The sequence below is a fragment of the Chiloscyllium plagiosum genome, unplaced genomic scaffold (assembly GCF_037043375.1).
Source record: "Chiloscyllium plagiosum isolate Xiang-an unplaced genomic scaffold, Cpla_swu_hap1 HiC_scaffold_38, whole genome shotgun sequence".
NCBI classification, from domain to species: Eukaryota; Metazoa; Chordata; class Chondrichthyes; order Orectolobiformes; family Hemiscylliidae; genus Chiloscyllium; species Chiloscyllium plagiosum.
The window spans coordinates 9,547,400-9,575,234 of record NW_028270176.1 but is presented as its reverse complement, the minus strand read 5'-3'; the positions used below and the strand labels follow the sequence as shown (position 1 = coordinate 9,575,234).

General features: G+C 55.2%; 1 protein-coding gene across 1 annotated transcript in view; it reads left to right on the top strand.

The window, feature by feature from the left end:
- Window positions 1-2,316: 2,316 nt before the first annotated feature.
- grik5 (glutamate receptor, ionotropic, kainate 5) overlaps window positions 2,317-27,835 on the top strand; it is a 164,186-nt gene continuing 138,667 nt past the window's right edge. Inside the window, exons 1-3 of the mRNA XM_087980816.1 lie at window positions 2,317-2,341; window positions 2,493-2,590; window positions 14,442-14,607. Of these exons, the coding sequence (XP_087836942.1) occupies window positions 2,317-2,341; window positions 2,493-2,590; window positions 14,442-14,607 (289 nt within the window). The remainder of the gene's footprint in view (window positions 2,342-2,492; window positions 2,591-14,441; window positions 14,608-27,835) is intronic.

Below are 27,835 nucleotides of genomic sequence, written 5' to 3'. Positions count from 1 at the left end.
CACCCACCTAATAATAATAATCTCTCTCACTTCCATCCCATCCCCATCCCCCCCTCAATCCTTTCAAAACCATTACATTTCACTACCACTATTCATTTCCATTCCACTTTACTTAACTCCCTTCAACCTCAATTAACACTTTACCTTCCCCCATATTTTCTCCTTTCATCAATATCATTCATAACACTAACAACCTACATACACACACAACACACAAAAACCACAACACACAACAACCCACACACAAACACCCCACAACCAAACAAACCACAAAACCACCAAAAAAACACCCACCCACCAAAAACCACCACAACCAAAAAACAACACAACAAAACCCACCACAAACAAACACAACAACACCAAACACACAAACCTATCTTCCTCTCCTCTCCTCTTTCTCCACTATCTTTCACACTCTCTCTCTCTCAACTCACTAACTCTCTCTCTCTCTCTTTCTCTCTTCTCACTATCTCTCTTCCTCTCTCTCTTTCTCACTATCTCTCTTCTCTCTCTCTCTCTCTCTCTCTCTTTCTCACTCTCTCTCTCTTTCTCTCTCTCTTCTTTTCTCACTCTATCTCTCTCTTCTCTCTCTCTTTCTCACTATCTCCTCTCTTCTCTCTCTCTCTCTCTCTCTCTTTCTCTCTCTCTCTTCTCACTATCTCTCTCCTCTCTCTTCTTCTCTCTCTCTCTTCTTCTCACAATCTCTCTCATCTCTCTCCTCTCTCTCTCTCTCTCTCTCTTTCTCACTATCTCTCTCTTCTCACTATCTTCTCTCTACTCTCTCTTCTCTCTCTCTCTTTCTCTCTCTCTCTTTCTCTCTCTCTTCTCACTAACTCTCTCTCTCTCTCTTCCTTCTCACTATCTCACTCTCCTCTCTCCTTCTCTCCTCACTTCTCTCTCTCTCTCTCTCTCTTCTCTCTCTCTCTCTCTCTCACATCTCTCTCCTCTCTTCTATCTCTTCTCACATCACTCACATCTCTCATCTCTCTCCTTCTCTCTCTCTCTCTCTTCTCTCACAATCTCTCTCTTCTCCTCCTCTCTCTCTCACTATCTCTCTCTTCTCACTATCTCTCTCTTCTCTCTCTCTCTTCTCTCTTCTCTCTCACTATCTCTCTTCTCATTCTCATTCTCTTCTCACATCTCTCCCTCTTTCTCTCAACTCTTTCCTCTTCACACATCTCTCTCTCACTCTCTCTTCTTCTCACTCTCTCTTCTCTCTCTCACTATCTCTCATCTCTCTCTCTCTTCACTCTCACTATCTCTCTCTTCTCTACTCTCTCTTTCTCTCTTCTTCTCCTATCTCTCTCTTCTCCCTCTCTCTTCTCTCTCTCTTTCTCACTATCTCTCCTCTCTCTCTTCCCGCTCTCTCTCTTTCTCTTTCTCACTATCTCTCTCTCTTTCTCTCTTTCTCTCTCTCTCTTTCTCTCTTCTCTTTCTCACTATCTCTCTCTTCTCACTATCTCTCTCTTTCTCTTCTCACTATCTCTCTCTTTCTCTCTCTCTCTTTCTCTTTCTCTCTTTCGCACTATCTCTCCCCCTCTCTCTTCTCTCTTTCTCACATCTCTCTCTTTCTCTCCCTCTCTTTCTCTTTCTCACTATCTCTCTCTTTCTCTCTCTCTCTTTCTCACTATCTCTCTTTCTCTCTCTCTCTTTCTCTTTCTCACATCTCTCTCTTTCTCTCTCTCTTTCTCCTTTTCTCTTTCTCACTATCTCTCTCTCTCTTTCTCTCTCTCTTTCTCTCTTCTCTTTCTCACTATCTCTCTCTTTCTCTCTCTCTCTTTCTCTCTTTCTCTTTCTCACTATCTCTCTCTTTCTCTTTCTCACTATCTCTCTCTTTCTCTCTCTCTCTTTCTTACTATCTCTCTCTCTCTCTTTCTCACTATCTCTCTCTCTCTCTCACTATCTCTCTCTTTCTCTCTCTCTCTTTCTTACTATCTCTCTCTCTCTCTTTCTCACTATCTCTCTCTTTCTCTTTCTCACTATCTCTCTCTTTCTCTCTCTCTTTCTCTTTCTCTCTTTCTCACTATCTCTCCCCCCTCTCTCTTTCTCTCCCTTTCTCTCTTTCTCACTATCTCTCTCTTTCTCACTATCTCTCTCTTTCTCTCTCTCTTTCTCTTTCTCTCTTTCTCACTATCTCTCCCCCCTCTCTCTCTTTCTCTCTCTTTCTCTCTTTCTCACTATCTCTCTCTCTCTCTCTCTCTCTCTCCCTCCTCTCCCTGTCTACAAGCTCCGTGTGAGTTTACCCTCTGCTGCTCAGCTCGTCAGGAGGTCGGGGTTTGATTTGCTCGGGTACATGTTCCTCTGAAGTGTGCCTGGATGGTTTGTGATATTAAAAGGGTAGGTGAGGGTCAGGCCCATTTGCTGTTGGACTCAGACGTGGTCCTGCTCGAGGGCGGGGGGTGGGGGGAGGCGGGGGGAACATGGGGGACACCGCTGGATGCTGGCGGTCACCCCTCACCATTGACCACTCTCCCTGCCGTCTTCTTCCACAGTGTGCCAGATTCTGCCCAAGGGTGTCGCGGCCATCTTGGGGCCTTCGTCCAGTCCAGCGTCTGGAGCCTTCATCAGTCACATCTGTGGAGAGAAAGAGGTAGACAGGGTGGCGCTCGGGAGAGGGAGGGACGGTGAGGGAGAGGGGTATCCGAAGGACCCGGGAATCTGGGAATGAGTGCTGGGGGTGGGTGGGGGGGGGGGGAAGGAGTCTCGGAGGAGGAAACTGTGGGTCAGACCGGGAAGGGCTTCATCTCCAGGTTCGGGAGGGTGTCAGCCGGGAAAGGGTGGGGACATTATCGGATTTGGGAAGTTTTAGGGCGGGGAAGGCTGGGCATGGCCTGGAGTGGCTATGGAATATTCCGATCAGACTGACTGTGAGATGAAACAGCCTCCAGGGTTGGAGTGTGGAGGTGTCCGGTGTAAACAAGGAACAGCAGGAAGCCATTCAGCCCCTCGGTCCACTTCAGCCCCTCGGTGACTGACCTCGCCTCGGCCTCACCTCCACGGTCTTGCCCCGCTCCCTGTAACCCTTCACCCTGCTAACAATCTCCCCCTTCAACTTACTCCGTGTCCCAGCGCCCACCACACCCTGGGGGGGGAGCGAATTCCACAGGTTTGTGAGAGAAATGATTTCTCCTCATCCCCCTGGAATTCTGCCCCTCTAAGGTCTCTCGTCCTGGAGTGCGCCGCAAATGGGGCGATCTCCTTTCGGTGCTCCCTTTATCAATCCCCTTTCACCTCTCTCCTCCCTCAGCACCGTAGAGAGTATAGGCCAAAACTGTTCAATCTCTCTTTGTATAGAGGCATTCAGCACAGAAACAGACCCTCGGGCCCACGCTGACCAGATATCCTAAACTAAGTTAGTCCTACCTGCCAGCACTCGGCCCATGTCCATCCAAACCCTTCCTATCCATGTCCCCATCCAAATGCCTCTTAAATGTTGCAATTGTACCAGCCTCTACCACATCCTCTGGCAGCTCATTCCATACACACACCCACCCTCTGGGTGAAAAAGTTGCCCCTTAGGTCTCTTTTATATCTTTCCCCTCTCGCCCTAAACCTATGCCTCTGTAGTTCTGGACCCCCCCCCCCCCCCGCCATACCCTGGGGAAAAGACCTTGCCTAATCATCTTATCCACGCCCCTGGTGTCCAGTTCAGCGTCCAGGGAAAATAGTCCCTTGCTCACAAAGAGAGTGGTTCGTGTGAAAATGAGCTGCCGGAGGAAGTGGTGGGTGCAGGTACAGTGACGTTTATAAGGGACTTGTATAAGTTCATGGATAGCAAAGGGATATGGGCCTGGAGCAGGCAGGTAGGACTGGTTTAGTCTGGGGATTCTGGACTGGTTAGGCCGAAGGGTCTGTTTCCGTGACTCTACTCTGGGCTGGATTCCCCCTTCCCGGAATTTGCAATTTGTCCTGAAAATGCAGCAAGTACTTCTCTGCTCGCCTGCTCAGTTTTACCCTGAGCTTGGTCTCCCTCTCCACTGTCGCTCCGTGTGCTTGCACTGTTTCGGTGACCTAGCACCAACATCCAGTCTGAAAATCATCCCTCCACCACCACCCTCTGTCTTCTACCTTTGAGCCAGTTCTGTATCCAAATGGCTAGTTCTCCCTGTATTCCATGAGATCTAACCTTGCTAATCAGTCTCCCATGGGGAATCTTGTCGAACGCCTTACTGAAGTCCATATAGATCACATCTACTGCTCTGCCCTCATCAATCCTCTTTGTTACTTCTTCAAAAAACTCAATCAAGTTTGTGAGACATGATTTCCCACGCACAAAGCCATGTTGACTATCCCTAATCAGTCCTTGCCTTTCCAAATACATGTACATCCTGTCCCTCAGGATTCCCTCCAACAACTTGCCCACCACCGAGGTCAGGCTCACTGGTCTATAGTTCCCTGGCTTGTCCTTACCACCCTTCTTAAACAGTGGCACCACGTTTGCCAACCTCCAATCTTCCGGCACCTCACCTGTGACTATCGATGATACAAATATCTCAGCAAGAGGCCCAGCAATCACTTCTCTAGCTTCCCACAGAGTTCTCGGGTACACCTGATCAGGTCCTGGGGATTTATCCACCTTTAACCATTTCAAGACATCCAGCACTTCCTCCTCTGTAATCTGGGCATTTTGCAAGATGTCGCCATCTATTTCCCTACAGTCTATATCTTCCATATCCTTTTCCACAGTAAATACTGATGCAAAATATTCATTTAGTATCTCCCCCATTTTCTGTGGCTCCACACAAAGGCCACCTTGCTGATCTTAGAGGGGCCCTATTCTCTCCCTAGTTACCCTTTTGTCCTTAATATATTTGTAAAACCCCTTTGGATTCTCCTTAATTCTATTTGCCAAAGCTATCTCATATCCCCTTTTTGCCCTCCTGATTTCCCTCTTAAGTATACTCCTACTGCCTTTACTCTTCTAAGGATTCACTCGATTTATCCTGTCTGTACCTGACATATGCTTCCTTCTCTTTCTTAACCAAACCCTCAATTTCTTTAGTCATCCAGCATTCCCTATACCTATCAGTCTTCCTTTTCACCCTGACAGGAATATACTTTCTCTGGATTCTTGTTGTCGCATTTCTGAAGGCTTCCCATTTTCCAGCCGTCCCTTTACCTGCGAACATCTGCCCCCAATCAGCTTTCGAAAGTTTTTGCCTAATACCGTCAAAATTGGCCTTTCTCCAATTTAGAACTTCAACTTTTAGATCTGGTCTATCCTTTTCCATCACTACTTTAAAACGAATAGAATTATGGTCGCTGGCCCCAAAGTGCTCCCCCACTGACACCTCAGTCACCTGCCCTGCCTTATTTCCCAAGAGTAGGTCAAGTTTTGCACCTTCTCTAGTAGGTACACTCACATACTAAATCAGAAAGTTGTCTTGTACACACTGAAGAAATTCCTCTCCATCTAAACCTTTAACACTAAGGCAGTCCCAGTCTATGTTTGGAAAGTTAAAACCCCCGACCATAACCACCCTATTATTCTTACAGATAGCTGAGATCTCCTTACAAGTTTGTTTCTCAATTTCCCTCTGACTATTGGGGGGTCTATAATACAATCCCAATAAGGTGATCATCCCTTTCTTATTTCTCAGTTCCACCCAAATAACTTATTTACAAGATTGCCCAATGAAACAGAATACAGGATAACTTAACCTAGCTGAAACCCCAACAGATTATCCCAACTTAATGATGCTGTGCCCAATCCATACAACAATGCCCACGGACACCCATTGGCACAAAAGGGTAAATCCAACACAGGGTCTGACAGCAGAGAGATGTCAGGGAGAGAGAGCGAGAGAGAGAGAGAGAGAGAGCGAGGTGGGGGGATTCAGCATAGACCTGCTCCCTCCCTGGATCTGCTCCTTGGTTCAGCAGTCTCAAACCCCTACCTAACTGCTTTCAGTGACCAAACCCCAAACCACAGCAAAGTGCTGGAAAAACACAGCTGGTCAGGCAGCATCCGAAGAGCAGGAGAGTCTACATGAAGGGCTTATGCCCGAAATGTTGATTCTCCTGCTCCTCGGAGGCTGCCTGACCAGCTGTGCTTTTCCAGCGCCACTCTCTCGACTCTGAGCTCCAGCATCTTCACTCTCTCCAAACCGGGGAGCAGCTGAGTTGGGAGACACCACGGATCTCCTGTTCATTGTAAAAAGGGTTCCCGTCTAAACACTTGAAAGCCTGATCCCTGAGGCAGTATCTGTTAGCTAGAATCAAAACTGACCCCAAAACCCCAGACCTTACAGATTTGTTGCTTTTCTGACCCCTCTCTCTCTCTCTCTCTCTCTTGAAAAAAGGGCAAAGGTCACCTCACCTTGCTAAAGGGATAGCATCATCCCAGCCCCTATCTCCGCTATCCAGCCCATTCCCTGAATTTGGGATATCTCCATAAGATTCCTTGTCAGCTTCTTTCCCTCCATAGAGAGCAGTCCCCCCACCTGCGTCTGAACCTCACCCTGTCCCAGAGAGAGATGCTCACCATGTCTCAGAGAGAGCCCCTCACCCTCTCTCCCTCTCTCTCTGGGACAAGGTGCGGGTCTCTCTCTGGGACAGGGTGAGGGTCTCTCTCTGGGACAGGACGAGGGTCTCTCTCTGGGACAGGGCGAGGGTCTCTCTCTGGGACAGGGTGCGGGTCTCTCTCTGGGACAGGGTGCGGGTCTCTCTCTGGGACAGGGCGACGGTCTCTCTCTCTGGGACAGGGCGAGGGTCTCTCTCTGGGACAGGGTGCGGGTCTCTCTCTGGGACAGGGCGACGGTCTCTCTCTCTGGGACAGGGCGAGGGTCTCTCTCTGGGACAGGGTGCGGGTCTCTCTCTGGGACAGGGCGACGGTCTCTCTCTCTGGGACAGGGCGAGGGTCTCTCTCTCTGGTACAGGTTAAGGGTCCCTATGTGGGACATGGTGCGGGTCTCTCTCTCTCTCTGGGACAGGATGAGGTATCTCTCGCTAGGACAAGTGAGGGGCTCTCTCTCTCTGGGACAGGGTGCGGGTTTCTCTCTGGTACAGGGTGAGGATCTCTACCTGGGACAGGGTGCGGGTCTCTCTCTCTGGGACAGTGTGAGAGTCTCTCTCTTGGACAGGGTGAGGGTCTCTCACTCTCTCTGGGACAGGGTGAGGGTCTTTCTCTGTCTCTGGGACAGGATGAGGGCCCCTCGCTTGTACAGGGTGAGGGTCTCTTTCTGGGACAGGGTGAGTGTCTCTCTCTGGGACAGGGTGAGTGTCTCTCTCTCTGGGACAGGGTGAGGGTCTCTCTCTCTGGGACAGGGTGCGGGTCTCTCTCTCTCTCTGGGACAGGATGAGGTATCTCTCGCTAGGACAAGTGAGGGTCTCTCACTCTCTGGGACAGGGTGCGGGTTTCTCTCTCTGGGACAGGGTGAGGGTCTCTCTCTCTGGGACAGTGTGAGAGTCTCTCTCTTGGACAGGGTGAGGGTCTCTCACTCTCTCTGGGACAGGGTGAGGGTCTTTCTCTGTCTCTGGGACAGGATGAGGGCCCCTCGCTTGTACAGGGTGAGGGTCTCTTTCTGGGACAGGGTGAGTGTCTCTCTCTGGGACAGGGTGAGTGTCTCTCTCTCTGGGACAGGGTGAGGGTCTCTCTCTCTGGGACAGGGTGAGGGTCTCTCTCTCTGGGACAGGGTGAGTGTCTCTCTCTCTGGGACAGGGTGAGTGTCTCTCTCTGGGACAGGGTGAGGGTCTCTCTCTCTGGGACAGGGTGAGGGTCTCTCTCTCTCTCTCTCTCTCTCTGGGACAGGGTGATGTTCTCTCTCTAAGATAGGGTGAGGGTCTCTCTCTGGGACAGGGTGAGGGTCTCTCTCTGGGATAGGGTGAGGGTCTCTCTCTGGGACAGGGTGAGGGTCTCTCTCTGGGATAGGGTGAGGGTGTCTCTCTGGGACAGGATGAGGGTCTCTTTCCCTCTCTAGGACAGCGTGAAGGTGTCTCTCTCTCTCTCTCTCTGGTACAGGGTGAGGGTCTCTGGGACAAATGGTGCGGGTCTCTCTCTCTCTGGGACAGGGTGAGGGTCTCTCTCTCTCTGTGGGACAGGGTGTGGGTCTCTCTCTCTCTGGGACAGGGTGTGGGTCTCTCTCTCTCTGGGACAGGGTGTGGGTCTCTCTCTCTCTGGGAGAGGGTGCGGGTCTCTTTCTGGGAGAGGGTGCGGGTCTCTGTCTGGGGCAGGGCAAGTGTTTGTCTCTGGGACAGGGTGAGGGTCTCTCTCTGTACCAGGGTGCGGGTCCCTCTCTCTCTGGGACAGGGCGAGGGTCTCCCTTGTGAGGGTAGGGTGAGGGTCTCTCTCTGGGACAGGGTGTGGGTCTCTCACTCTGGGACAAATGGTGCGGGTTTCTCTCTCTCTGGGACAGGGTGAGGGTCTCTCTCTGGGACAGGGTGAGGGTCTCTCTCTGTACCAGGGTGCGGGTCCCTCTCTCTCTGGGACAGGGCGAGGGTCTCCCTTGTGAGGACAGGGTGAGGGTCTCTCTCTGGGACAGGGTGAGGGTCTCTCTCTGGGACTGGATGAGGGTCTCTCTCTTGTACAGGGTGAGGGTCTCTCTCTGTGACAGGGTGAGGGTCTCTCTCTGGGACAGGGTGAGGGTCTCTCTCTCTGTCTCTCTCTGGGATAGGTGCGGCTCTCTTTCTCTGGGACAGGGCCAGGGTCTCTCTCTGGGACAGGTGAGGGTCTTTCTCTGGGACAGAGTGAGGGTCTCTCTCTCTCTCTCTGGGACCGGGTGAGGGTCTCTCTCTGGTACAGGGTGAGGGTCTCTCTCTGTGACAGGGTGAGGGTCTCTCTCTCTGGGACAGGGTGAGGGTCTCTCTCTCTCTCTCTCTGGGACAGGTGCGGCTCTCTTTCTCTGGGACAGGGCCAGTGTCTCTCTCTGGGACAGGTGAGGGTCTTTCTCTGGGACAGGGTGAGGGTCTCTCTCTCTCTCTCTGGGACCGGGTGAGGGTCTCTCTCTTGGACAGGGTGAGGTTCTCTCTCTGGGATAGGGTGAGGGTCTCTCTCTGTGACAGGGTGAGGTTCTCTCTCTGGGATAGGGTGAGGTTCTCTCGCTAGGACAGGGTGAGGGTCTCTCTCTGTGACAGGGTGAGGTTCTCTCTCTGGGATAGGGTGAGGGTCTCTCTCTCTGTGACAGAGTGAGGTTCTCTCTCTGGGATAGGGTGACGTTCTCTCGCTAGGACAGGGTTAGGGTCTCTCTCGCTAGGACAGGGTGAGGGTCTCTCTCTGGGATAGGGTGAGGTTCTCTCGCTAGGACAGGGTTAGGGTCTCTCTCGCTAGGACAGGGTGAGGGTCTCTCTCTGGGACAGGGTGAGGTTCTCTCTCTGGGATAGGGTGAGGGTCTCTCTCTCTGTGACAGAGTGAGGTTCTCTCTCTGGGATACGGTGAGGTTCTCTCGCTAGGACAGGGTTAGGGTCTCTCTCGCTAGGACAGGGTGAGGGTCTCTCTCTGGGATAGGGTGAGGGTCTCTCTCTCTCTCTGGGACCGGGTGAGGGTCTCTCTCTTGGACAGGGTGAGGGTCTCTCTCTGGGACAGGGTGAGGGTCTCTCTCTCTCTCTGGGACCGGGTGAGGGTCTCTCTCTTGGACAGGGTGAGGGTCTCTCTCTGGGACAGGGTGAGGGTCTCTCTCTGTGACAGGGTGAGGTTCTCTCTCTGGGATAGGGTGAGGGTCTCTCTCTGTGACAGGGTGAGGTTCTCTCTCTGGGATAGGGTGAGGGTCTCTCTCTGTGACAGGGTGAGGTTCTCTCTCTGGGATAGGGTGAGGTTCTCTCGCTAGGACAGGGTTAGGGTCTCTCTCGCTAGGACAGGGTTAGGGTCTCTCTCGCTAGGACAGGGTGAGGGTCTCTCTCTCTCTGGGACCGGGTGAGGGTCCCTCTCTTGGACAGGGTGAGGTTCTCTCTCTGGGATAGGGTGAGGTTCTCTCGCTAGGACAGGGTTAGGGTCTCTCTCGCTAGGACAGGGTTAGGGTCTCTCTCGCTAGGACAGGGTTAGGGTCTCTCTCGCTAGGACAGGGTTAGGGTCTCTCTCGCTAGGACCGGGTGAGGGTCTCTCTCGCTAGGACAGGGTGAGGGTCTCTCTCTGGGACAGGTAAGGGTCTCTCGCTCTCTCTCTCTCTCTCTGGGACAGGTGCGGCTCTCTTTCTCTGGGACAGGGTGAGGGTCTCTCTCTGGGACTGGGTGAGGGTTGCTCTCTGTCTCTCTGGGACAGGGTGAGAGTCTCTCTCTGGGACAGGGTGAGGGTCTCTCTCTGGGACTGGGTGAGGGTTGCTCTCTGTCTCTCTGGGACAGGGTGAGAGTCTCTCTCTGGGACAGGGTGAGGGTCTCTCTCTGGGACAGGGTGAGGGTCGCTCTCTGAGACTGAGTGAGGGTCGCGCTCTCTCTGGGACAGGGTGAGGGTCTCTCTCTGGGACAGGGTGAGGGTCGCTCTCTGAGACTGAGTGAGGGTCGCGCTCTCTCTGGGACAGGGTGAGGGTCTCTCTCTGGGACAGGGTGAGGGTCTCTCTCTCTCTCTCTCTCTCTCTCTCACACTCTCTGGGACAGGGTGAGGGTCTCTCTCTCTGGGACAGGGTGAGGGTCTCTCTCTGGGACTGGGTGAGGGTCGCTCTCTCTCTGGGACAGGGTGAGGGTCTCTCTCTGGGACAGGGTGAGGGTCTCTCTCTGGGACAGGGTGAGGGTCGCTCTCTGAGACTGAGTGAGGGTCGCGCTCTCTCTGGGACAGGGTGAGGGTCTCTCTCTGGGACAGGGTGAGGGTCTCTCTCTCTCTCTCTCTCTCTCTCTCACACTCTCTGGGACAGGGTGAGGGTCTCTCTCTCTGGGACAGGGTGAGGGTCTCTCTCTGGGACTGGGTGAGGGTCGCTCTCTCTCTGGGACAGGGTGAGGGTCTCTCTCTGGGACAGGGTGAGGGTCTCTCTCTCTCTCTCTCTCTGGGACAGGGTGAGGGTCTCTCTCTGGGACTGGGTGAGGGTCTCTCTCTATCTCTCTGGGACTGGGTGAGGGTCTCACTCTCTCTCTCTCTGTGACAGGGTGTGGGTCTCTCTCTCTGGGACAGGGTGAGGGTCTCTCTCTGGGACTGGGTGAGGGTCTCTCTCTCTCTCTGGGACAGGATGAGGGTCTCTCTCTGGGATAGGTGTGGGTCTCTCTCTCTCTCTCTCTCTGGGTCAGGTTGAGGGTCTGTCTCTCTCTCTGGGAGACGGTGAGTGTCTCTCTCTGGGACAGGGTGAGGGTCTCTCTCTCTGGGAGAGGGTGAGGGTCTCTCTATCTGTAGGACAGGGTGAGGGTGTCTCTCTCTCTGTGGGACAGGGTGCAGGTATCTCTCTGGTACAGGGCAAGGTTCTGTCTCTGGGACAAGGTGAGTCTCTCTCTCTCTGGTACTGTGTGAGGGTCTCTCTCTTGGACAGGGTGAGGGTCTCTCTCTCTCTGGGAGAGGGTGTGGGTCTCTCTCTCTCTCTCTGGGACAGTGTGAAAGTCTCTCTTGGACAGGGTGAAAGTCTCTCTCTCTCTCTGGGAGAGGGTGAGGGCCTCTCTCTCTCTGGGACAGGGTGAGGGCCTCTCTCTCTCTGGGAGAGGGTGAGGGTCTCTCTCTCTCTGGGACAGGGTGAGGGTCTCTCTCTCTCTCTCTGGGACAGGGTGAGGGTCTCTCTCTGGGACAGGGTGAGGGTCTCTCTCTCTCTCTGGGACAGGTGCGGCTCTCTTTCTCTGGGACAGGGTGAGGGTCTCTCACTGGGACAGGGTGAGGGTCTCTCTCTCTCTCTCTCATTGACAGGGTGAGGGTCTCTCTCTCTCTTTCTCTGGGACAGGGTGAGGGTGTCTCTCTGGGACAGGGTGAGGGTGTCTCTCTCTCTCTCTCTGGGACAGGGTGAGGGTCTCTCACTGGGACAGGGTGAGGGTCTCTCTCTCTCTTTCTCTGGGACAGGGTGAGGGTGTCTCTCTGGGACAGGGTGAGGGTGTCTCTCTCTCTCTCTCTGGGACAGGGTGAGGGTCTCTCACTGGGACAGGGTGAGGGTCTCTCTCTCTCTCTCTCTGTGACAGGGTGAGGGTCTCTCTCTCTCTTTCTCTGGGACAGGGTGAGGGTGTCTCTCTGGGACAGGGTGAGGGTCTCTCTCTCTCTCTCTGGGACAGGGTGAGGGTCTCTCTCTCTGGGACAGGGTGAGGGTCTCTCTCTGGGATAGGGTCCGGGTCTGTCTCTCTCTCTGGGACAGGGTGAGGGTCTCTCTCTCTGGGACAGGGTGAGGGTCTCTCTCTGGGACAGGGTGAGGGTCTCTCTCTGGGACAGGGTGAGGGCTCTCTCTTTCTCTCTCTCTCTCTCACACTCTCTGGGACAGGGTGAGGGTCTCTCTCTCTGGGACAGGGTGAGGGTCTCTCTCTCTCTGGGACAGGGTGAGGGTCTCTCTCTGGGACTGGGTGAGGGTCGCTCTCTCTCTGGGACAGGGTGAGGGTCTCTCTCTGGGACAGGGTGAGGGTCTCTCTCTGGGACTGGGTGAGGGTCTCTCTCTCTCTCTCTCTCTCTCTGGGACAGGGTGAGGGTCTCTCTCTGGGACTGGGTGAGGGTCTCTCTCTCTCTCTCTGGGACTGGGTGAGGGTCTCACTCTCTCTCTCTCTGTGACAGGGTGTGGGTCTCTCTCTCTGGGACAGGGTGAGGGTCTCTCTCTGGGACTGGGTGAGGGTCTCTCTCTCTCTCTGGGACAGGATGAGGGTCTCTCTCTGGAATAGGTGTGGGTCTCTCTCTCTCTCTGGGTCAGGGTGAGGGTCTGTCTCTCTCTCTGGGAGACGGTGAGTGTCTCTCTGGGACAGGGTGAGGGTCTCTCTCTCTCTCTGGGACAAGGTGAGTCTCTCTCTCTCTCTCTCTGGTACTGTGTGAGGGTCTCTCTCTGGGACAGGGTGAGGGTGTCTCTCTGGGACAGGGTGAGGGTCTCTCTCTCTCTCTGGGACAAGGTGAGTCTCTCTCTCTCTCTCTCTGGTACTGTGTGAGGGTCTCTCTCTCTCTCTGGGACAGGGTGAAAGTCTCTCTCTCTCTCTGGGAGAGGGTGAGGGCCTCTCTCTCTCTGGGACAGGGTGAGGGCCTCTCTCTCTCTGGGTGAGGGTGAGGGTCTCTCTCTCTGGGACAGGGTGAGGGTCTCTCTCTGGGACAGGGTGAGGGTCTCTCTCTCTCTCTGGGACAGGGTGAGGGTCTCTCTCTCTCTCTGGGACAGGTGCGGCTCTCTTTCTCTGGGACAGGGTGAGGGTCTCTCACTGGGACAGGGTGAGGGTCTCTCTCTCTCTCTCTCTGGGACAGGGTGAGGGTCTCTCTCTGGGACAGGGTGAGGGTCTCTCTCTCTCTCTGGGACAGGGTGAGGGTCTCTCTCTGGGATAGGGTGCGGGTCTGTCTCTCTCTCTGGGATAGGGTGTGGTTCTCTCTCTGGGATTGGGTGAGGGTCTCTCTCTGGGATAGGGTGAGGGTCTGTCTCTCTCTCTGGGATAGGGTGTGGTTCTCTCTCTGGGATAGGGTGAGGGTCTCTCTCTGGGATAGGGTGAGGGTCTCTCTCTCTGGGAGTGGGTGAGGGTCTCTCTCTGGGACAGGGTGAGGGTCTCTCTCTCTCTCTGGGACAGGGTGAGGGTCTCTCTCTCTCTGGGAGTGGGTGGGGGTCTCTCTCTCTCTGGGACAGGGTGAGGGTCTCTCTCTCTCTCTGGGACGGGGTGAGGGTCTCTCTCTCTCTGGGACAGGGTGAGGGTCTCTCTCTCTCTCTGGGACAGGGTGAGGGTCTCTCCCTCTCTGGGACAGGGTGAGGGTCTCTCCCTCTCTGGGACAGGGTGAGGGTCTCTCTCTCTCTCTGGGACAGGGTGAGGGTCTCTCTCTCTCTCTGGGACAGGGTGAGGGTCTCTCTCTCTCTCTGGGACAGGGTGAGGGTCTCTCTCTCTCTGGGACAGGGTGAGGGCCTCTCTCTCTCTCTGGGACAGGGTGAGGGTCTCTCTCTCTCTCTCTCTGGGACAGGGTGAGGGCCTCTCTCTCTCTCTGGGACAGGGTGAGGGTCTCTCTCTCTCTCTGGGACAGGGTGAGGGTCTCTCTCTCTGGGACAGGGTGAGGGTCTCTCTCTCTCTGGGACAGGGTGAGGGTCTCTCTCTGGGACAGGGTGAGGGTCTCTCTCTCTCTCTGGGACAGGGTGAGGGTCTCTCTCTGGGACAGGGTGAGGGTCTCTTTCTCTGTGGGACAGGGTGAGGGTCTCTCTCTCTCTGGGACAGGGTGAGGGTCTCTCTCTGGGACAGGGTGAGGGTCTCTCTCTGGGACAGGGTGAGGGTCTCCATCTCTCTCTCTGGGACAGGGTGAGGGTCTCTCTCTGTATCATCTTTGCTGGCATTGCGCTGGTTGAGAGCATGGGAGGGGCGGGTGGTGGGTGTTGTGTTGGGATCGGACTGTGCGCTGCTCCCCCCATTGTGTTCCCTGTAACCTCGATGTGTTTCCTCTTGTCCCCTCCCTCCCCCAGATTCCCCACATTAAGGTCGGTCCAGAGGAGACCCCGAGACTGCAGTACCTTCGGTTTGCGTCGATCAGCTTGTATCCCAGCAATGATGACATCAGCCTGGCGGTCAGCAGCATTCTGAAGTTCTCCAGCTGCCCATCTACCAGTCTCGTCTGTGCCAAGGCTGAATGTAAGGCGGGTGTGTGTAACCCGTTCACTCACCAGGGCTCCCTGGACGCAGACAGCTGCCCCCTACCCCATTTCCATCTGTGTGGCACCTCCATTTCCTCCTCATCTTCCATCTCTGCACTGTCCTCACCTTCCCTCATCATTCCCAGAGCCACCCCCCCCTCCCCACACTTATCCCACCCCCTCGGTGTTCCTGACTGCACCACGCTGGGTCTGTTACATTCAGGTCCTGCGTGGCGGGGACATTATCTCACTCCCCACGTCGTTTCCCAGGCGCGGAGTCGAAAGGATCAAATGATTGTTCTCAAAGCAATGTCTTCATTTCATCACGTTGTCAAATGGTTCAGCTTTTCCCAACGCATTGGCATTGATCAGCTCAGCTGACCACAGCAGGGCAGGGCATTGTGGGTGTGCGGCGCTATCCGGGGGTCAGTGCTGAGGGAGTGCGCGCTGTCGGAGGGTCAGTGCTAAGGGAGCGGGCACTGAGAGAGGGGTCAGTGCTGAGGGAGTGGGCACTGTCGGAGGGTCAGTGCTGAGGGAGTGGGCGCTGTCGGAGGGTCAGTGCTGAGGGAGTGGGCACTGTCGGAGGGTCAGTGCTGAGGGAGTGCTGCACTGTCGGAGGGTCAGTGTTGAGGGAGTGGGCACTGTCGGAGGGTCAGTGCTGAGGGAGTGGGCGCTGTCGGAGGGTCAGTGCTGAGGGAGTGGGCGCTGTCGGAGGGTCAGTGCTGAGGGAGTGCTGCACTGTCGGAGGGTCAGTGTTGAGGGAGTGGGCACTGTCGGAGGGTCAGTGTTGAGGGAGTGGGCACTGTCAGAGAGTCAGTGCTGAGGGAGTGGGCGCTGTCGGAGGGTCAGTGCTGAGGGAGTGGGCACTGTCGGAGGGTCAGTGCTAAGGGAGCGGGCACTGAGAGAGGGGTCAGTGCTGAGGGAGTGGGCACTGTCAGAGGGTCAGTGCTGAGGTAGTGGGCGCTGTCAGAGGCTCAGTGCTGAGGGACGGGGCACTGTCGGAGGGTCACTGCTGAGGGAGTGGGTGCTGTCTGAGGGTCAGTGCTGAGGGAGTGGCCACTGTCGGAGGGTCAGTGCTGAGGGTCAGTGCTGAGGGAGTGGGCACTGTCGGAGGGTCAGTGCTGAGGGAGTGGGCACTGTCGGAGGGTCAGTGCTGAGGGAGTGGGCACTGTCGGAGGGACAGTGCTGAGGGAGTGGGCACTGTCGGAGGGTCAGTGCTGAGGGAATGGGCACTGTCGGAGGGTCAGTGCTGAGGGAGTGGGCACTGTCGGAGGATCAGTGATGAGGGAATGGGCACTGTCGGAGGGTCAGTGCTGAGGGAGAGGGCACTGTCAGAGGGTCAGTGCTGAGGGAGTGGGCACTGTGGGAGGGTCAGTGCTGAGGGAGTGGGCACTGTCGGAGGGTCAGTGCTAAGGGAGTGGGCACTGAGAGAGGGGTCAGTGCTGAGGGAGTGGGCGCTGTCAGAGGGTCACTGATGAGGGAGTGGGCGCTGTCGGAGGGTCAGTGCTGAGGGAGCGGGCACTGTCAGAGGGTCAGTGCTGAGGGAGTGGGCACTGTGGGAGGGTCAGTGCTGAGGGAGTGGGCACTGTCGGAGGGTCAGTGCTGAGGGAATGGGCACTGTCGGAGGGTCAGTGCTGAGGGAGTGGGCACTGTCGGAGGATCAGTGATGAGGGAATGGGCACTGTCGGAGGGTCAGTGCTAAGGGAGTGGGCACTGAGAGAGGGGTCAGTGCTGAGGGAGTGGGCGCTGTCAGAGGGTCACTGATGAGGGAGTGGGCGCTGTCGGAGGGTCAGTGCTGAGGGAGCGGGCACTGTCAGAGGGTCAGTGCTGAGGGAGTGGGCACTGTCAGAGGGTCAGTGCTGAGGGAGTGGGCACTGTCGGACGATCAGTGATGAGGGAATGGGCACTGTCGGAGGGTCAGTGCTGAGGGAGAGGGCACTGTCAGAGGGTCAGTGCTGAGGGAGTGGGCACTGTGGGAGGGTCAGTGCTGAGGGAGTGGGCACTGTCGGAGGGTCAGTGCTAAGGGAGTGGGCACTGAGAGAGGGGTCAGTGCTGAGGGAGTGCCGCACTGTCGGAGGGTCAGTGCTGAGGGAGTGGGCACTGTCGGAGGGTCAGTGCTGAGGGAGTGGGCACTGTCGAAGGGTCACTGCTGAGGGAGTGGGCGCTGTCTGAGGGTCAGTGCTGAGGGAGTGGGCACTGTGGGAGAGTCAGTGCTGAGGGGATGGGCACTGTTGGAGGGTCAGTGCTGAGGGAGTGGGCACTGTCGGAGGGTCAGTGCTGAGGGAATGCCGCACTGTCGGAGGGACAGTGCTGAGGGAGTGGGCACTGTCGGAGGGTCAGTGCTGAGGGAGTGGGCACTGTCGGAGGGTCAGTGCTGAGGGAGTGGGCACTGTCGGAGGGTCAGTGCTGAGGGAGTGGGCACTGTCGGAGGGTCAGTGCTGAGGGAGTGGGCACTGTCGGAGGGTCAGTGCTAAGGGAGTGGGCACTGAGAGAGGGGTCAGTGCTGAGGGAGTGCCGCACTGTCGGAGGGTCAGTGCTGAGGGAGTGGGCACTGTCGGAGGGTCAGTGCTGAGGGAGTGGGCACTGTCGAAGGGTCACTGCTGAGGGAGTGGGCGCTGTCTGAGGGTCAGTGCTGAGGGAGTGGGCACTGTGGGAGAGTCAGTGCTGAGGGGATGGGCACTGTTGGAGGGTCAGTGCTGAGGGAGTGGGCACTGTCGGAGGGTCAGTGCTGAGGGAATGCCGCACTGTCGGAGGGACAGTGCTGAGGGAGTGGGCACTGTCGGAGGGTCAGTGCTGAGGGAGTGGGCACTGTCGGAGGGTCAGTGCTGAGGGAGTGGGCACTGTCGGAGGGTCAGTGCTGAGGGAGTGGGCACTGTCGGAGGGTCAGTGCTGAGGGAGTGGGCACTGTCGGAGGGTCAGTGCTGAGGGAATGGGCACTGTCGGAGGGTCAGTGCTGAGGGAATGGGCACTGTCGGAGGGTCAGTGCTGAGGGAATGGGCACTGTGGGAGGGTCGGTGCTGAGGGAGTGGGCACTGTCTGTTCCCCATGCTGTATATCTCCATGACGTTAATCACTTGGATGTGAACGTTAACGATGGAAAGAGTATGTTTGCCGATGAGCTGGTAGTTGGTGTGTTGTGATCGTGAGGATAGTGGACTCCGACTATAAACAGACATGAATCAACCGATAGACCTGGGGAGAGCTGTGTCCGGTGGGGCTTACTCCTGATTAGTGTGTGTTGATGCAGTTCGGCAGGTCTGATACGGGAAGGATTTACACATTACATGGTTGGATTTTCGTTAGAGCTGAGGGTCACAGGGACCTGGGGCTGCAATAATCTGGATCCCTGAAGGTGTGAAGGAGTCAGGCAGGATGCTTGCCTCTATTAGCCGAGGTGTGGAATACAGGAACCGGGATGTTTAGGTCAGCTTAATCAAACATTGCTGAAGGTCCCTGTTGGAACCGTGCATGTGGTTCCGGTCCCCACACCATCACAAGGACATGGTCGCAGTGCTGAGGCCACAGAGGAGGCTCTCGGTGGAAGGCCTCAGTCACGGGGAGACGTTGGCTTCGTTTCCGTGTAGCAGAGAGGGGGATCTGACTGAGGTACCCAACGTTATGAGACAGGGACAGGGTAGGTGGGAGGTGGTCCCAATCTCCCCCTCCAGGACAGATCTGTCTCCGAGCAGCTGGTATCAGTTTAAGTCAAGTTCGGTACAGGGGAAATACGATGATTAGATTAGATTAGGTTCCCTACAGTGTGGAAACAGGCCATTCGGCCCAACTAGTCCACACCAACCCTCTGAAGGAGTAACCCACCCAGACCTATTTCCCTCTGACTAATGCACCTAACACTACAGGCAATTTCCCACGGTCAATCCACCCTAACCTGCACATCCCTGGGCACTGTGGGTAATTTCCCATGGCCAATCCACCCTAACCTGCACATCCCTGGGCACTGTGGGTAATTTCCCATGGCCAATCCACCCTAACCTGCACATCTCTGAACACTGTGGGTAATTTAGCATGGCCAATCCACCCTAACCTGCACATCCCTGAGCACTGTGGGTAATTTCCCACGGCCAATCCACCCTAACCTGCACATCCCTGTGCACTGTGGGTAATTTCCCACGGCCAATCCACCCTAACCTGCACATCCCTGTGCACTGTGGGTAATTTCCCATGGCCAATCCACCCTAACCTGCACATCACTGTGCACTGTGGGTAATTTCCCACGGCCAATCCACCCTAACCTGCACATCCCTGTGCACTGTGGGTAATTTCCCACGGCCAATCCACCCTAACCTGCACATCCCTGAGCACTGTGGGTAATTTCCCACGGCCAATCCACCCTAACCTGCACATCCCTGTGCACTGTGGGTAATTTCCCACGGCCAATCCACCCTAACCTGCACATCCCTGTGCACTGTGGGTAATTTAGCATGGCCAATCCACCCTAACCTGCACATCCCTGAACACTGTGGGTAATTTAGCATGGCCAATCCACCCTAACCTGCACATCCCTGGACACTGTGGGTAATTTCCCATGGCCAATCCACCCTAACCTGCACATCCCTGAGCACTGTGGGTAATTTAGCATGGCCAATCCGCCCTAACCTGCACATCCCTGAACACTGTGGGTAATTTCCCACGGCCAATCCACCCTAACCTGCACATCCCTGAACACTGTGGGTAATTTAGCATGGCCAATCCACCCTAACCTGCACATCCCTGAGCACTGTGGGTAATTTCCCACGGCCAATCCACCCTAACCTGCACATCCCTGTGCACTGTGGGTAATTTCCCACGGCCAATCCACCCTAACCTGCACATCCCTGAACACTGTGGGTAATTTAGCATGGCCAATCCACCCTAACCTGCACATCCCTGGACACTGTGGGTAATTTCCCATGGCCAATCCACCCTAACCTGCACATCCCTGAGCACTGTGGGTAATTTAGCATGGCCAATCCACCCTAACCTGCACATCCCTGAACACCGTGGGTAATTTCCCATGGCCAATCCACCCTAACCTGCACATCCCTGAACACTGGGTAATTTCCCATGGCCAATCCACCCTAACCTGTACATCCCTGGGCACTGTGGGTAATTTAGCATGGCCAGTCCACCCTAACCTGCACATCCCTGAGCACTGTGGGTAATTTCCCATGGCCAATCCACCCTAACCTGCACATCCCTGAGCACTGTGGGTAATTTCCCATGGCCAATCCCCCTAACCTGCACATCCCTGAACACTGTGGGTAATTTCCCATGACCAATCCACCCTAACCTACACATCCCTGAACACTGTGGGTAATTTTCCATGGCCAATCCCCCTAACCTGCACATCCCTGAACACTGTGGGTAATTTAGCATGGCCAATCCGCCCTAACCTGCACATCCCTGAACACTGTGGGTAATTTCCCATGGCCAATCCACCCTAACCTGCACATCCCTGAACACTGTGGGTAATTCCCCATGGCCAATCCACCCTAACCTGCACATCTTTGGACTGTGGGAGGAAACCAGAGCACCTGGAGGAAACCCATGCAAACACGGGGAGAATGTGCAAACTCCACACAGAGTTTGGCTGGAATTGAACCTGGGACATGGTGCTGTGAGGCTGCAGTGCTCACCACTGAGCCACCGTGCGAGATCTGGGAGTTCTTATACACCAGTCAATGAAGGCAAGCATGCAGGTACAGCAGGTAGTGAAGAAGGCTAATAGCATGCTGGCCTTCATAACAAGAGGGATTGAGTATTGAAGCAAAGAGGTGCTTCTGCAGCTGTACAGGGCCCTGGTGAGACCACACCTGGAGTACTGTGTGCAGTTCTGGTCTCCAAATTTGAGGAAAGACATTCTGGCTATTGAGGGAGTGCAGCATAGGTTCACGAGGTCAATTCCTGGAATGGCGGGATTACCTTACACTGAAAGACTGGAGTGACTGGGCTTGTATACCCTTGAGTTTAGAAGACTGAGAGGGGATCTGATTGAGACATGTAAGATTATTAAATGATTGGACACTCTGGCAGCAGGAAACATGTTTCCCCTGAAGGGTGAGTGCCGAACCAGAGGACACAGCTTAAAAATATGGGGTAGACCATTTAGGACAGAGCTCAGGAGAAACTTCTTCACCCAGAGAGTGGTGGCTGTGTGGAATGCTCTGTCCCAGAGGGCAGTGGAGGCCCACTCTCTGGATTCATTTAAGAAAGAGTTGGATAGAGCTCTCAAGGATAGTGGAATCAAGGGTTATGGAGATAAGGCAGGAACAGGATACTGATTAAGGATGATCAGCCATGATCATATTGAATGGTGGTGCTGGCTCGAAGGGCAGAATGGCCTACTCCTGCACCTATTGTTGAAGGGGAGGAGGGGGTGGTGCAGAGGAGAGCAATGTTTTCACCCAGAGGCTGGTTAGAAATGTGGAGCATGCCACCCAGGGAGGAACCAGGAAATAACGCTGGAGGGGCAGTTAGAATTCTGGGACACTGGAGCACCGCCTGAAGGCGTGACTATGCCTCGCCTCCAACAAGTTTAGGGGGTCCCCGGGCGTCTCTTCAGGGACACAGACTCTGAAAAGTCAAGGTTTTAGGGCCAGTCTGATTCTAGCTAACAGACACTGCCTCAGGCATCAGGCTTTCAAGTTTTTACAGAGAAAAAAAGCACTAGCGCAGTGTTTGGATCGCTCACTCAAAGCAGTCAGGCAGGAGTTGGAGGTGCGGGTCCAAGGACCCACCCCAGGGCAGGAACAAGTCCATGCTAAATCCCCCCTCCCTATGTGGGATTTTGCCTTTTGCGCCAAGGGGTGTTGCTGCACCTATTGGGAACAGCAGCATTACGTTGGCACAAACCGTTGGGTTTTCAGTGGAGATGAAGTTATTCGGGTCGGTCTTGTTGGTCTTTGATTGGAGAATCTTGTAAATAACTTCAGTTCAGTTTAAAACGAAGTGGTTTGACCAACTGTGTCCCACCTGGAACATCCACCTCACACCTTTTTAAAGCTCAGCTGCTGGGCTCCTCTCAAGAACTGAGTTGAGGGAGGTCTGGCCTTTCGGTGTCATTCCCTGTAGGGGGCGCCACTCCCTGTGGGTGGGGTCTCTCCCTGTGGGTGGGGTCTCGCCCTGTGGGTGGTGTCTCCCTGTGGGTGGGGTCTCCCCTGTGGATGGTGTCTCCCTGTGGGTGGGGTCTCTCCCTGTGGGTGGGGTCTCTCCCTGTAGGTGGGGTCTCCCTGTGGGTGGGGTCTCTCCCTGTGGGTGGGGTCTCCCTGTGGGTGGTGTCTCCATGTGGGTGGGGTCTCTCCCTGTGGGTGATGTCTCCCTGTGGGTGGGGTCTCTCCCTGTGGGTGGGGTCTCTCCCTGTAGGTGGGGTCTCGCCCTGTGGGTGGTGTCTCCCCCTGTGGGTGGTGTCTCCCCCTGTGGGTGGGGTCTCCCACTGTGGGTGGTGTCTCCCCCTGTGGGTGGGGTCTCTCCCTGTGGGTGGTGTCTCCCCCTGTGGGTGGGGTCTCTCCCTGTGGGTGGCGTCTCCCTGTGGGTGGTGTCTCCCTGTGGGTGGGGTCTCTCCCTGTGGGTGGGGTCTCCTCCTGTGGGTGGGGTCTCCCTGTGGGTGGGGTCTCTCCCTGTGGGTGGTGTCTCCCTGTGGGTGGGGTCTCTCCCTGTGGGTGGGGTCTCGCCCTGTGGGTGGGGTCTCGCCCTGTGGGTGGTGTCTCCCTGTGGGTGGTGTCTCCCTGTGGGTGGGGTCTCTCCCTGTACGTGGGGTCTCTCCCTGTACGTGGGGTCTCTCCCTGTGGGTGGTGTCTCCCCCTGTGGGTGGTGTCTCCCTGTGGGTGGGGTCTCTCCCTGTGGGTGGGGTCTCTCCCTGTGGGTGGTGTCTCCCTGTGGGTGGTGTCTCCCCCTGTGGGTGGGGTCTCTCCCTGTGGGTGGTGTCTCCCTGTGGGTGGGGTCTCCCCCTGTGGGTGGGGTCTCCCTGTGGGTGGTGTCTCCCCCTGTGGGTGGTGTCTCCCTGTGGGTGGGGTCTCCCCCTGTGGGTGGTGTCTCCCCCTGTGGGTGGTGTCTCCCTGTGGGTGGGGTCTCTCCCTGTGGGTGGTGTCTCCCTGTGGGTGGTGTCTCCCCCGTGGGTGGGGTCTCTCCCTGTGGGTGGGGTCTCTCCCTGTGGGTGGTCTCTCCCTGTGGGTGGTGTCTCCCCCTGTGGGTGGGGTCTCCCTGTGGGTGGTGTCTCCCTGTGGGTGGTGTCTCCCCCTGTGGGTGGTGTCTCCCTGTGGGTGGTGTCTCTCCCTGTGGGTGGGGTCTCTCCCTGTGGGTGGGGTCTCCCCCTGTGGGTGGTGTCTCCCTGTGGGTGGTGTCTCCCCCTGTGGGTGGTGTCTCCCTGTGGGTGGGGTCTCTCCCTGTGGGTGGGGTCTCTCCCTGTGGGTGGTGTCTCCCTGTGGGTGGTGTCTCCCCCTGTGGGTGGGGTCTCTCCCTGTGGGTGGTGTCTCCCTGTGGGTGGTGTCTCCCTGTGGGTGGGGTCTCCCCCTGTGGGTGGGGTCTCCCTGTGGGTGGTGTCTCCCTGTGGGTGGGGTCTCCCTGTGGGTGGGGTCTCTCCCTGTGGGTGGTGTCTCCCCCTGTGGGTGGGGTCTCTCCCTGTGGGTGGTGTCTCCCTGTGGGTGGTGTCTCCCCCTGTGGGTGGTGTCTCTCCCTGTGGGTGGTGTCTCCCCCTGTGGGTGGGGTCTCTCCCTGTGGGTGGTGTCTCCCTGTGGGTGGTGTCTCTCCCTGTGGGTGGTGTCTCCCCCTGTGGGTGGGGTCTCTCCCTGTGGGTGGTCTCTCCCTGTGGGTGGTGTCTCCCTGTGGGTGGTGTCTCTCCCTGTGGGTGGTGTCTCCCCCTGTGGGTGGGGTCTCTCCCTGTGGGTGGTCTCTCCCTGTGGGTGGTGTCTCCCTGTGGGTGGGGTCTCTCCCTGTGGGTGGGGTCTCCCTGTGGGTGGGGTCTCTCCCTGTGGGTGGGGTCTCTCCCTGTGGGTGGTGTCTCCCTGTGGGTGGTGTCTCCCTGTGGGTGGGGTCTCCCTGTGGGTGTGAGTGCCAGTTCCTGATCTTCCACATGGTGTCTTTATCATTCGGTGTTTGTGGAGTGTTTTGCCTGTTGTCTGTCCCTGTACCTGTGTTGTCAGTCCCTGTACCTGTATTGTCTGTCCCTGTACCTGTGTTGTCTGTCCCTGTACCTGTATTGTCAGTCCCTGTACCTGTGTTGTCTGTCCCTGTACCTGTATTGTCTGTCCCTGTACCTGTGTTGTCTGTCCCTGTACCTGTATTGTCTGTCCCTGTACCTGTGTTGTCAGTCCCTGTACCTGTATTGTCTGTCCCTGTACCTGTGTTGTCAGTCCCTGTACCTGTATTGTCTGTCGCTGTACCTGTGTTGTCAGTCCCTGTACCTGTGTTGTCAGTCCCTGTACCTGTATTGTCTGTCGCTGTACCTGTATTGTCAGCTCCTGTACCTGTGTTGTCAGTCCCTGTACCTGTGTTGTCAGTCCCTGTACCTGTATTGTCTGTCGCTGTACCTGTATTGTCAGCTCCTGTACCTGTATTGTCAGTCCCTGTACCTGTGTTGTCTGTACCTGTACCTGTATTGTCTGTCCCTGTACCTGTATTGTCAGTCCCTGTACCTGTATTGTCTATCCCTGTACCTGTGTTGTCAGTCCCTGTACCTGTATTGTCTATCCCTGTGCCTGTATTGTCTGTCCCTGTACCTGTATTGTCTGTCCCTGTACCTGTATTGTCTGTCCCTGTACCTGTATTGTCAGCTCCTGTACCTGTATTGTCAGTCCCTGTACCTGTGTTGTCTGTCCCTGTACCTGTGTTGTCTGTCCCTGTACCTGTGTTGTCAGTCCCTGTACCTGTATTGTCTGTCCCTGTACCTGTATTGTCAGGCCCCGTACCTGTATTGTCTGTCCCTGTACCTGTGTTGTCAGTCCCTGTACCTGTATTGTCTGTCCCTGTACCTGTATTGTCAGTCCCTGTACCTGTATTGTCTGTCGCTGTACCTGTGTTGTCAGTCCCTGTACCTGTGTTGTCAGTCCCTGTACCTGTGTTGTCAGTCCCTGTACCTGTATTGTCTGTCCCTGTACCTGTATTGTCAGTCCCTGTACCTGTATTGTCTGTCGCTGTACCTGTGTTGTCAGTCCCTGTACCTGTGTTGTCAGTCCCTGTACCTGTGTTGTCAGTCCCTGTACCTGTATTGTCTGTCCCTGTACCTGTGTTGTCAGTCCCTGTACCTGTGTTGTCAGTCCCTGTACCTGTATTGTCTGTCCCTGTACCTGTGTTGTCAGTCCCTGTACCTGTATTGTCAGTCCCTGTACCTGTGTTGTCAGTCCCTGTACCTGTATTGTCAGTCCCTGTACCTGTGTTGTCAGTCTCTGTACCTGTATTGTCTGTCCCTGTACCTGTGTTGTCTGTCCCTGTACCTGTGTTGTCAGTCCCTGTACCTGTATTGTCAGTCCCTGTACCTGTGTTGTCTGTCCCTGTACCTGTGTTGTCAGTCCCTGTACCTGTATTGTCAGTCCCTGTACCTGTGTTGTCAGTCCCTGTACCTGTATTGTCAGTCCCTGTACCTGTGTTGTCAGTCCCTGTACCTGTATTGTCTGTCCCTGTACCTGTGTTGTCTGTCCCTGTACCTGTGTTGTCAGTCTCTGTACCTGTATTGTCTGTCCCTGTACCTGTGTTGTCTGTCCCTGTACCTGTGTTGTCTGTCCCTGTACCTATGTTGTCAGCTCCTGTAACTGCTGACTGACTCTGCATGTTCCTCAGTGACATGGGTTGGCTCAACAAATCAGTCAACCCCCAGGCTCGACCTCCAGCACTAAAGAGTTTCTCGATATTACCCCAGGGGGTGTTTGAGGTGCCGTGCCCGAACAAATGAATAATACACCTGCTTTCAGTCCTCCCGCAGCAATTACAGACCAAGCACATCATTAATTCATTGCTCGCACAGCCACTCAGCTTCATCATGCGACTGGATGGTCAATGACGGGCAGTGTTATGGCCAAGCCTAGGCCTTCCATGATCTCATGATGTTTCCCAGACAGCCTCATCTCTATCCTTGGACCTTTCACAATGCATCGTACGCAATCACACTCCAATCTCACTGAGGTCTGGGCCTGTAACTCAAACCTCCCATGGTTTTGTTTACTCTCTGGGGGTGAATGACCAAACTATTCAGGGGAATCTCTTTAATACTTACTGCAATTTAAACGTTTATATGTAGTTGTGCATGTTCTCAATCTGTAACTCTGATGTTCAGGAAATCTCTGTGTAATGCATTTCCGAGCTGAAACCAGCATTTTCCTGATTGCCCTTATCCAGCTCTCTCTGGAAGGACAAGAGTACCCTGGGCGTACCGTCTTAGTCTTGATTCCTTCGATATTTTCTAGCTGCAGTGTTCCGCATGTCCTAGCTTATGACTTGCCTCAATGCTACACCAAGCTGTCAGCGAGCACAGTGGCTCAGTGGTTAGCACTGCCAACTCCTAGAGCCAGGGACCCAGGTTCGATCCCAGCCTCAGGGTGACTACGTGGATCCCCCCCCCTTTCGAAGGTGCCATTGCCTGGAGGTGGAGTGTTTCCTGTAGTCGCTGTCGGGCACTGTTACTCTCTGTAAGTGGTGTCACTCCCTGTAGGTGACAATGGTTTCTATTCTCGACGGGCGATGACACTTCCCTGTACGATACGTGGGTCACTGAATGTGCCGTTTCTGATGAAGGGCTTTTCCCCGAAACATCGATTTTTTTATTTTTTTCCCCCCCCTGCCCTGCTTTTCCAGCACCCCACTCTAATCTTGACTCGAATCTCCGGCATCGGCCCGCTGAACGTGCTGTCAGCCCAGGTCATTTACTGCAGGTTTGATCATGTCCTGAAGGTGGCGACATTACCCTGTGGATGGCATCAGTCACACAGCACCGAAACAGACCCTTCGCTCCAACCACTCCGTGCTGACCCTAGTCCCAAACTCAACCAGTCCCACCTGCCTGCTCCTGAGCCAAATCCCTCCAAATCGTTCCTACCCATGGACCTACCCAAATATCTTTTACACGTTGCCACATCCCACACACGAACCACCCTCTGTGTTAAAATGACGCCCCCCCCCATGTCTGATTTTTTAAATCTTTCTCCACTCAATATGCCCTTAGTCTTGAAACCCCCCACCCCAGGGGAAAAGACACCTGCCGTTCACCTTATCAATAACCCTCATGGTTTTGTAAACCTCAACCTCCAAAGCTCCAGTGAAAGAAAGGCCCACCCAGCCTTTGGTTATAACTCAAACCTTTCATATCCGGCAACATCCTGGTAAATCTCTTCTGAACCCTTCCCAGTCTCATAATATCCTTCCTATAACCAGGCGATCAGAACTGGACGCAGTATTCCAGAGTACGGCTCAATAGATATCACTGCCACCTCCCGGCACCAGCATTCAATTCCAGTCTTGGGCGGTGTGGAGTTTGCACATTCTCCCCCAGTGTCTGCCTGGGTTTCCTCTGGGTGCTCCGGTTTCTTCCCACAGTCCAGGTTATGATGGATAGGCCATGCTAAATTGCCCGTGGTGTGCGGTGCATTAGTTAGGGGTAAATATAGAGGAGGGGAATGGGTCTGGGAGGGTCGGTGTGGGCCGAAGGGCCTGTTTCCACACTGTAGGGAATCTCATTTAATCTAATCTAAAAGAGGCCTCAGCAATGCCCTGTCAAAACCTCCCCAATTCCTATACTCAAAGGACTCAGCAATGAAGGTAAACGCGCCACGCATATTCTTCACCCCCACCCCCCGTCTACCCCCTGAGGTAAATTTCAAAGAATCATGTACCTGTATCCCTCGGTCTCTCTCTGTTCTCCATCTGTCCCCAAGGCCTCACTTTGAACCACGTGAGCCCTGCTTCTGTTTGTTTCAGCAAAATGCAATACCATGCGTTGGTCCAAATTAGACTCCAGCTGCCACTCCTCCACCCATTGACCCCAAGATCCCGTTGTAATCTGAGATCACTCGCTGAACCACCAATCTGGGTGCTCTCCCCAACCCCCCCCCCCCCACTCCATAAACTTACGCACAGTCCTAGAAGGCCAGGTGGAGGCGCTCTCTGTGGAAAGCGTTAATCAATTCGTGTCATTTTGTGTCGAACGGCGACACGCCCTTTGGCCCACCGAGACTACGCTGTTCCATGATGCCTTTCCAAACCGAAGGATCTGCGCAGTCCGTCTCCCTGTATTCCCGACCTAT